General features: G+C 36.5%; 1 protein-coding gene across 2 annotated transcripts in view; it reads left to right on the forward strand.

Moving 5' to 3' along the window:
- The first annotated feature begins 2,606 nt into the window (after positions 1-2,606).
- LOC125674199 (neuroglian-like) overlaps positions 2,607-10,671 on the forward strand; it is a 68,265-nt gene continuing 60,200 nt past the window's right edge. The window contains exons 1-2 of one of the 2 annotated variants that reach the window (XM_056158577.1): positions 2,607-3,407; positions 9,851-10,020. In XM_056158577.1, coding sequence (XP_056014552.1) covers positions 9,963-10,020 — 58 coding nt within the window. In that variant the 5' untranslated portion in view covers positions 2,607-3,407; positions 9,851-9,962. The remainder of the gene's footprint in view (positions 3,408-9,850; positions 10,021-10,671) is intronic. The other variant, XM_056158578.1, reaches the window with a different exon arrangement.

Raw genomic sequence — 10,671 nt, forward strand, 5'->3', positions numbered from 1 at the left:
TGTGATTTTCAATGAGTTGGATAACCTCATTCTGAATGGTTTTGCTGGTATATAAGGCATTCTTTTTTGCTTTTTGTAGATGAGACCAGAACTGTTTTCTCTATTTTCTCAAGCAACTTGTTGTGCTGATACTGTGCCTGATTTTGCTGATTGAGTTTATACGGAAGAGACGAAGATGGCACTTCGGATGTCATCTTGGTTGTGTGTTAAACAGATATGGCACTCTTGTGGTGTTCTGAATTTTGATGCTTCAAAGGGCAGATGTTTTTACAAGGGTTTTCTTATACGCAGTAAAAGGTTGCGTAACAAATGTATTTTGGTGTTGGACATCTGACTGAGGGAACATGACACAAAACTTACACAGACCGCCATTTAACAGTTTGCTGAAGGTCAACCATGAAAACTGATTCATCCAAGAAGATTGAAATGATAAAGTCTTTTTGAGTTCACTCGTATTCGTTGTTTGAACACGACCTGTTTTTAACTTGGCGACATCATCTGGCAAGGGTTGATTCTGAATATAACTTATCTTTTCAGCTGAGGACATTGTGTTCAACTTTATTGCACTTGTTACAATTTTACCAAGATCAGAAAAATCCGAATCGTCAAAAGATGTTTTATCTTTATCATGTTCTGTTGTCTTAATAAATTAATTGTCATCAGATTTAATATCCGTCTTTTCATTTTGTGAGTCCATGGTGATTTCTGGGGTATCATCTGAATCAATACAAAGTTTTGACTTTTTATGGGCAGGCTCCTTCATTTCACTGGATTCAGTAGGTAAAACTGGGAAACAAACCACAAAATGATTTGGTGACCAATTGTTTGGGTTGCTATTTTCGGTGTGACCACATGGTGTAGATAGGGGAACCCTGACGTACCTTTTCATCTGAAAATGGCTTTATTTCTTGATGAAGAAAATGTCTGTTTACAGCAACATTTTGTATTGTTGGATAAATGTTATACATTGGATGATTCAGGGCATTTGCCGCTGCGAGAAAATGAATCAAAGAACAATATTCCCCTGATTTGATTGAATTTAGTTTCATTCTGAATCAGGCCAGGCCAATCGGACTAGGCCGGATTTTATAGTATGCCCAAACTGAAGCTGGTTCCGTAGCCGGATGGAGCATGGTACAAGAGATGTCGCAGACAATTCAGATGGTGAGAAAAATATGAGAAGTGCAGAAAACGGAACTATTAAGAGTAGCAAACAAGGGAAGAATTCTGGGTTTCAACCTTAAAGCAATATCAGCACTCCTAGCTCCTACTGCTGGTGGTTCTGAAAGTCAACTCGCAGCTTTCACATACTTACTCCTTTCTACAGCACACATTCAATCGATTTTGAGATACAAATGTTATTTTATTAATTTTCTTAAACTTCACACAAAATAATTTATGAGTAATTTTATGTTCATTTCATTAAAATTATTTTCCTAGTGTTTGAATGTTTTATGTAGTGTAGGCCTACGTGTTTATAGTATGCTTATAAAAATATATTATTTATGTTTCAGAGCTGCTAATGCTACATGTCAGAAATTTCTTCAATAGAATGGACGCCCTGTGTGGTCATTAGAACAGGTGTGCAACTCGTAACAGAAATGGGAGCCAATCGTTCAATGACGTAACCTATCAGAGCCTCATACCCCTTGAGGAGCGGTAATTGTAGTACGGCCGAAACCCAAAAGTCCCGGATAGCGATTTTTTTCCTCGAGATTTCTCTCTTACTACTTAACACAAAATTTGCAGAGGTTACTGTTTGTAATCTAGGTATAAAAAAAATATGAACATTCTTCTGAGAATTCTTCTACAAACGTACCAAACCAGAGTTTTCGCCTGTCAAAAAGCGGGAAATCTAGTACGTTTTATAAATGTCGGAACCCAAACACGGTCGAAGACACTGACCGATTTCCACAGCCCCTTTGTAAATACTGGGTTTTAAGTAATCCAATCAATGCAAAAATATTAATTAAAACTACATTTCATGTTTCTGGGATTATTTCCACAACACAGAATAATAAAAACTACTGTATTTTGTGATCGTGATATTGTTTTGATCGGAACAAGTAGGTCTCCTTAGTTTGGTAAATTCGTACCTAAACAGCGTACCCGTACATGTAAAACGATAGTTGAGGATGTCTGTCGGTAATTAGTAATGATTAGAATTAATCATTGATTCCGTTGCCCAGCTTTGGTCACGCAAAGACCCAAGAGCCATGTAATTTTGAATAAAAATCTAAACTCCGAAAGTAAAGAAACTATACTCCCTAAAGTAAATAATATAGCCCCAAAAAGTGTGCTATTACAATATTTTGTCATTTTAATTAAAAACGACAAAGGAATTATGATAATACAGTCTTAAGACATCATCATGATGAAATGATAATGTTAAAATTTGACGTTTCTCTTCGATAAATTACACATTATCATCAAAATAATAATTGAATTATAAAATTATTCAATTAATTATATAACTAATGTGATTCAACAACCGACGTTTAAAAAGAAGCACACTATTTATAGTGTATATCAAAGTGGATTGAAATATTGCAAAAGAGTGCATGCACTACACAGGGGCGGATACAAGAATTGCAGTTACGGGGACGCCACTTTATGAGCCAGGGGGTCCAGGGCTTCCCTGGTGAGGACCCAGGGGGTGAAGCTCCCGGAAGCTCTTGGATTGTACATATTTTATAGGGCTTGAAACATGTCTCCTATTAAGTCATTTGTACTATTTTCTATCATTTTTTATAAGGTGAAATTAATAAAATTAAGCAAAATGTAAGGGGTTTTCGAAAACAATTAAGTTCTTTCAATAAAGTAATTCAAGAAATTATAAGATTTTGTCATTTATTTCTCCGGGAGTGGTAGAAATTATTGCTTCTTATATCGTTTAGTGCATTTTTTTTTTTTTAACAAGATACCTCGATTTACCTTAAATTTGAAAATTTTAGGGGGGGGGGGGGGGGCTATATGCACCATATATGCAAGTGCGATTTATTTAAGTTACCTTAGAGATCTAGAGCTCAGTCTGATTCAATATTGTTTAAAATGCTAAAACACGGACTTTCGGTAGATCGCATGATCGGCGACCGTGTTCAGGTTTCGGCATTTTTAAAAGTACTAGATTTACCGCTTTTTGGTATCTGAAAACTCCGGTTCAGTACCTTCTTTATGGAATTCCCAGAAAAAGTTATACGATTCTTGTTTTATAGGTCACAAACAGTTATCACAAAAAGTTTGATGTCATTCTATCTACTATTAAGAGAGAAATCATGCAAAAATCGTTATCCGGGTCTCTCTGCTTTCGGGTTTTGACCGTACTACATTTACCACTTGCCCACCGGAAGTATAACCGGAAGTTTTCATTGAGATTTGTAAACACATGGAGATTCCGAAGATGTGAGGTACATGTTTACAGTCTCATTTGTTATTCACTTTTTGACATATCGATATTGATTGTGTTATGTCAATATTTTACTTCATAAACTGCATAATTCGGAAGCAGGACATTTCATTCCGAATTTCCTTAAGTGAATTGACAAGAACTGTGCCAAACTTTTATTTAGCAGCTGTTTAGTATAATTTGATTTAATTGAATTTAATATATTTAGTATGCTGTTGCATAACTGTCATTTTTGAATAATTCCAGTGTAGATACTCATAGAGTGCTGAATATTACACTTGGTATAACTTAGTTAGTGTTTGTTTACATTGAACTGTTGAAAGCCAAAATACATTTTGACAGGTTGGGAACACTTCCCTTACAGGGAGGTATTCTCTCGAAAACGCGATTATTCCTCTCTAGCGAGAGTAAATATAATCCGTACAACCGAGGAAATCACTCGTGGAATACATCAATTCGCTTCATATTTCATGTCAACACTGGTCAAATAAAGAAAAAGTGCTAAAATGACCGACACTTCTGCAAATGTATTTTAATCTAACCAAAAACACTTACAATGTGCATTGGATTTCGGCCTCCTCCTCAGCAACACTGATATGAAATTCCTTGGCAGTGTTGTCAATTTTATAGAGACAATTCGCGTCATATTGAGTGTGTGTTGCACTTATTCATTCAGTATTGCACGGGATTTGCCATTAACTATTTCAACCGAAACACCTGTTTATGGTACTGTTTACTCTCTTGCTATAGAGGGATAATAGTGTTTTGGCGAGAAGATCTCGCTATAGGGGAATTAAGTGTTGACAGGTCAAGTCATTTACATTTAATCAAAGTACTGATAGTACGGATAGACTGTGGCATGGGTTGGGAAAAGCTTATTTCTGTGGAAACGAGGGGATTATTTATATTCGGTCTTTCCTATCCACCTCGTTTCTGTCCAAGTTAGATTTTTGTGCGATTTACGAAAGTAAGGCATTTCACCCCTCTTGGGCCTCAAGGTGTTTTACAAAATGAGATGATGCATGCACTGAAATCATTGTTTATCATGGAAGCGAATTTGATAGCGAAAGGATGTAGTGTTTGAAATGACAACGATTATCGTTGCTCTAGTGTGGAATTGAATGGTTTTCATTGTATTCCCTTACAAAAAAATCATTCATGAATTGATTTATGCAAGTTTTTGAACGATTCACATAAAATGTAAGGCGAAATAAATTCAAACCGAAGCGCGACTGATTTCCCACATATTTTATAAAGGCTTGGACAGAAACGAGGGAGATAGGAAAGACCAATATAAATAACCCCCTCGTTTCCACAGAAATTAGGAAAAGCTTAGCTAAGGTGATCTTAAGGTGGCTCACTACACCATGAAATAGTTTCTCAAATCAGTACGAAATGTTTCAATATCATAAAAGATATGATGATATAAAAGGTGTTAAGAAAGTTTGTTCCATGATTCACATCATGCCTAAACTTATTTATAAACAACTCATATACAAGTTTTTTTGGTTTTTTTTTTAATAACCAGACAGTCCACCTTTGTTTTTCAATACATTTTTAATTCTGTTTGGCATTGAATGAATTAAAGAAATGAAATGTTTCTGAGGTATATCCTTCCATGTACGTTGAAGTCGGCTGCGTAATTGGCTTGTTGTTGGGCGCGGATCCTTGTAGGCCTCGCTGTTCAGAATACTCGAAAGATTTTCTATACAATTTAGGTCTGGTAAATTGTCTGGCCATTCTTCTTTCGATATAAAGTTTGGTAAATTATTTTCACACTAATTTTGTGTTAGGAAGGCAGTGTGAGGTGTCGCTCCATCTTGAACAAACGTAGCGTGTCCTGGATATTGAACCAACTTTCGTTCGTCAATCCTACCACTATTTTTCTCTCGATTCAGAGCAGGTTTTAGTTCTTTTTGAATAATTTTATTCACATAATAGTCAGCATTAATAGTGTTGCCGGCTGGGACAATGTGAAGTTTGGACAAACCCTAAACTCCTATCGCACCCCATATTATGACTTTAGCGCATGACTTGACACAGCTTACGTCTGGAACCTCATCTGACTGGGACCGCCATACAACATCGTCCTGTGGGTTCGGAACATGAAACAAATATTTTGTAGATCCGTCACTAAAGATGTAGTTTTCCCAGTCTTCAGCCGTCAAATGCTTGTGATCACGAGCAAATTTCAATCTCTTTTGCATCTGGTTTTTTTTTTTTTTTTTTTTTTTTTTTTGTCAGTAGTTGATTTCTCGATCTTTTAAATGCCTTCCATTTTTTAACTTTTCACAAATAATTATAAACAGTTACGTGACTTACATTAAAGCCTTAGTTCTTAAGTTCCTTACTGTATTTTTTGTTGATTTTCCTCTTTTGTATTTTATGTTCTCCACTTTTTTCTTTACTACCCCCCACTATTTTCGATGGCCGACCTTATCTCGGTTGAGCGGTTAGTTGTTTATTTTGCTCTCGCCTTCGTCTCCACTTTGTTACCCAGAGGTGGGATCAGGTGCCTAGGAGGAGTAAGCGTCCCCTGTCGACCGGTCACAACCGCTGTGAACCCTATACCTTGAATAGGTAAACGGAGTTATCCGTAGTTAAAATCAGTGTACCAAGAACGGTCTAACAATCGGTATGAAACACATCAAACAGCATTTGACCCAATGATAGGTTGTATTTGCAAACTAGACCGTTATAACGACCATAAAATTTGCGAAGTTGACGATGGAGAAGCTTAAATCATCCTTTTTGTCATACAGTTGAGTTTCAATAAAATATCTAGGTATAAAGCAGAAGTGGACGACTCTGTGGTGTCTTTTATTTGGAGCTCACAGGGATATATCAAATCGACATATGAGTGAAAGTTATTATTGTTAATAGACAAAACGTCGTCAATATATCTAAATGTCGAATTGAAGGCCACAGCAAAATATATTTTCTTCTCACGTAGAACTTTTTGAATAAATTCTGCTTCATATGAATATAGAAACAGGTCAGCTAACAAAGGAACACAATTCGTGCCCATGGGAATTCCAACAGACTGTCGGAAGACCTGATCATCAAAGACCACGAAGATATTGTCAACGAGGATTGATTGATTTAATATTGTTTAACGTCCCTCTGGAGAATATTTCACTCATATGGAGACGTCACCACTGCCGGTGAAGGGCTGCAAAATTTCGGCCTATGCTCGGCGCTTTTGGCCATTGAGCAGGGAGGGATCTTTATCGTGCCACACCTGCTGTGAAAGGGGACCTCGGGTTTTGCGGTCTCATCCGAAGGACCGCCCCATTTAGTCGCCTCTTACGACAAGCAAGGGGTACTGAGGACCTATTCTAACCCGGATCCCCACGGGAAGAACTCTAGCATAATTTTTATTTCAACTTTAGAGTACTTGTACGTGGAATCAAAGTGGTGTTTCACAAAGTAAATTTTTGGTTGACTGATCATTATATATAAATATTTCCGTTTTCCATTTATGTTGAAGAAGCAACTGTCGATGATGTCAAAAAGTCTAGTCTTTAATTTATCGTGAGGAATGGTCGTGTAAAGTGTTGAAATGTCATAGGTTTTGATGTTATTGATTTGGGAAAGGTTTTTGCTATATCAAGTTTGCTAAACGTTCTTTAGAATTTTTTAGCATCCTTATTTGATTAACACCACTTCTGGCATATGCAGTCGCACAGTACGTTTGAAGTTTCTCCTTCACAGTTGTTAATGTTTTCGTGAGATGCAAAGATAGGGGCTTGGTAGAGCACTTACGAGATCCAGCAATGTATCTTTGTTTGTAAGGGTTTTTATGATGTTTAGGAATCCAGTATAGGTACGGTAACTCATATCCAATCGATCCATTGACTGGATTATTAAATGTGTCTAAACCTGAAGCATGGTTTTGAAGAATTTCCTGTTTTGAAAGGGTAGTTGGAGTATAAGAACGATTACAAAATGTGGAATTAATGCCAAGGTCGTTTAAAATACACTTGTAATAATGAGCCTTACAAACAAAGACAATATTATTCAAGCTTTGTCAGCTGGAACCAAAACACATTCTTCATGTAACCTATCTAATGATTTTACCATTTCTGGTTTACTAAACACAGATCTAGAAGGATAGATGGTACGCATTTTTGTTTTGATGTGTCTAATGCGGGATTGCTCTTGTACTTTTTATCCATTCTGACAAAGTAACAAGTTTTCCTTTTTTATATTTAGCCTATTGTTTGTCATAAACTTCAACATGCAAAGTGAAGATAACGAACAGTGATCAATCTCATAACTCCTACAAGCAATACAAAATAGATAGTTGGGCAAATACGGACCCCTGGACACACCAGAGGTGGGATCAGGTGCCTAGGAGGAGTAAGCATCCCCTGTTGACCGGTCACACCCGCCGTGAGCCCCATATCCTGATCAGGTAAACGGAGTTATCTGCAGTCAAATCAGTGTGCCAAGAACGGCTTAACAATCGGTATGAAACACGTCAGACAGCATTTGACCCAATGCGAGGTTGTATTGACGAACTAGATCGTTATAACGACCATAGAATTTGCGAAATGCTGACTTCAATCGAGACTGTTGAAATCCCTGTACCATCAACTTGTTTGTCAGTAGCTTACCTCGATTTAAAAACTGACTATACCCAGAACAAGCTCTTGCATATCGAATCAGTTGAGATATATAAACACCATATGCAGGTGATAATGGAATATTGCTACATAAGTGTGGGAAGTTGACGATGGAGAAGGTGAAATCATCCCGTTTGTCATACAGTTGAGTCGTTAGTTTGCCGTTAATGTCTACTTTCAATAAAATATCTAAGTATGAAGCAGAAGTGGACGACTCTGATGTCCTTTATTTCGAGCTCACAGGGATATATCAAATCGACATATGAATGAAAGCTATCATTGTTAATAGACAAAACATAATTCATAATAGAGATGAAGTTTTATCGCTCTTTGAAAGATCGAGGTACTTTAAATTTAGGACCTTTATGATAAATGTACCTCCTTCAGAGAGCACGTGGAGGCCAAGTATTTATTTCTCTCGTGACGGAACAAAACTGTTCCAGACAGGGGTTATTCATTTCCCACTTCAATTTATTCATCGAAAAACCTTCGTCGGGGGAAACTGACGATTCATTTCTTCAGTTTGATTTGGAAATTATTTAATAACTTTTAAAGTGATGACTTATAAACGATGCTGATTGGTTGAAAAATTCGTTTGATTTCTCTGTCCAAATTTCGTTCGGAGTTCATCTGCACTAAGCACGCGGGAATACTTTTCTCTGGAATGCGTCTTCCCCATTCTAATTTTAGCGCTATTTAATAGAACAGGATTTTCCACACAAGCATTATATATAACAAAATGCGTATGTTTGATTTTTGTGTTTCATTGCTATCACAAATTAGCACAACTAAAGATATGAATCAAATACAAATTAATTTAAAGAAACAACATACATAGGCGATGACGTGGCAGAATAGTCAACTTGATGACGTAGACCATTACTGGTAGAAGTAGACAGATTACACGAGTTCCCGGTATGAATCGTCTGCTTTACGAGATCGATAACATGACGGGGCAAGTGGCGACTTCTGATCTGGTAAATACCAATGAAATTGAACTGCGTTATATGGGGTTCAGTTAAGAGTGCATTTTGAACTTTTTCCTCGATATTGAAATGGAGCCGAATTGCATTCCACCGTTCCAACGACACAACAAGTGTTCAACGTCTCCTCCAACACAATGCAGCATAAATCCAGTCACCACTTGTTATCTTACTTTATATTTAATTCAGCTTTTAACCATTGCACCTTTACTTTGGCGTATAATCCATTTAAATCTGCACAGTATGCCGTTTTGTTGTTGTTTTCATTCTTGCCTATATGTATTCCTACGCGCCATTTCAGAAAAGTTAATTCAAGCTTTTTGATGGGAGAAACTATTTGTTTTTCTATTTTAAAAACATAATTAAATGATAAGAAATAAAATTCATAATTCTTTGTTTGATGCATGTATCAAACGAAACATTGGACGGAAAACTTTTTCATCAATGCGCTACGCGCATTGATGAAGTTTTCCGTCCAATGTTTCGTTTGATACATGCATCAAACAAAGAATTATAAGTTTCATTTCTTAAAGACATTACGAATGACGTCATAATAACATGATGTCACAAGCGTTACTTTACTGCACCATTGGACTTTGGCGTGCCAGACCATCGCACTTTGGCATGACCACCGCACTTTGGTGTAATGTGTCTAAAGGAAAGTAATAATTTCACTTTGGGATGATCATCACACTTTAACGTTAACAAACTATCAGACTTAAGCGCACGCCATCACACTTTGGCGTGACAATCACACTTTGGCGCGTCCACCGTAGTTTATAGAGTCTTTCATATATATTACATGTATTATAAATGACTGTTATATTTTTTAGGAAAATTTCTACAGTAATAATTGGGAAGAAAATTTCAGCAGTACATATTGTGTGGACTTTCAAGTTAAAAGTGCTACTTGTAGATATACGTCCAAAGAGAAAAGCCCGAGTAATGAACAGGAACCTTAGTTTTCTTTTATCGGGATTCATCTGCATCATAAAATGTCAAGGTAATGTGCTTTTGTTGATAGGGCACTTCAGATTTCACAATACATATACAGTGGAGCCTCGTTAATCCGGACACTTTGGTTCCCAGCAAAATCGTCCGGAAAAATGAAGCGTCCGGATAATTGAATCGCATATTTTCTACCTTTGCATAAGTAGCCAATATGTGCCTACTTTATTGATGCATAGTGAATTAAACACATTCTATCATTGGATTTAACCATTTGCATTAGTAAATAAATTATGATGTTAACATTTACATGTATTTCAAAGCACTAAAATTTAATGTACGTGTTCAGTGTATTTGCCTGTGCTTACATTGTACATACATATGGTCCCTACAAAAAAATATACAAAACTGTGTACCGTATGCACTAAAACAAATAATGAAGCACTTTATGTAACTATAAGTAATTAAATCATTAGTAACTAACATAATCATATACATTTCAACCATTTCATCACACTTTTACTTCTTAAAGAGGCCGCGGTAATTTCCATCTGTCACGGTTCACGGGTTCGGCGGTCTGTTAAAACAATCTTCATCGTCCAAAGTTGATATAAGAATTTCGTGATTATCATGTCAGTTGACAACATTCTTTCACCAAAATTCAATCTGCCAGACTTTATATTTCTTATTCTATAATTATCCAAGA

This window comes from Ostrea edulis, chromosome 3 (assembly GCF_947568905.1).
Source record: "Ostrea edulis chromosome 3, xbOstEdul1.1, whole genome shotgun sequence".
Taxonomy (NCBI): domain Eukaryota; kingdom Metazoa; phylum Mollusca; class Bivalvia; order Ostreida; family Ostreidae; genus Ostrea; species Ostrea edulis.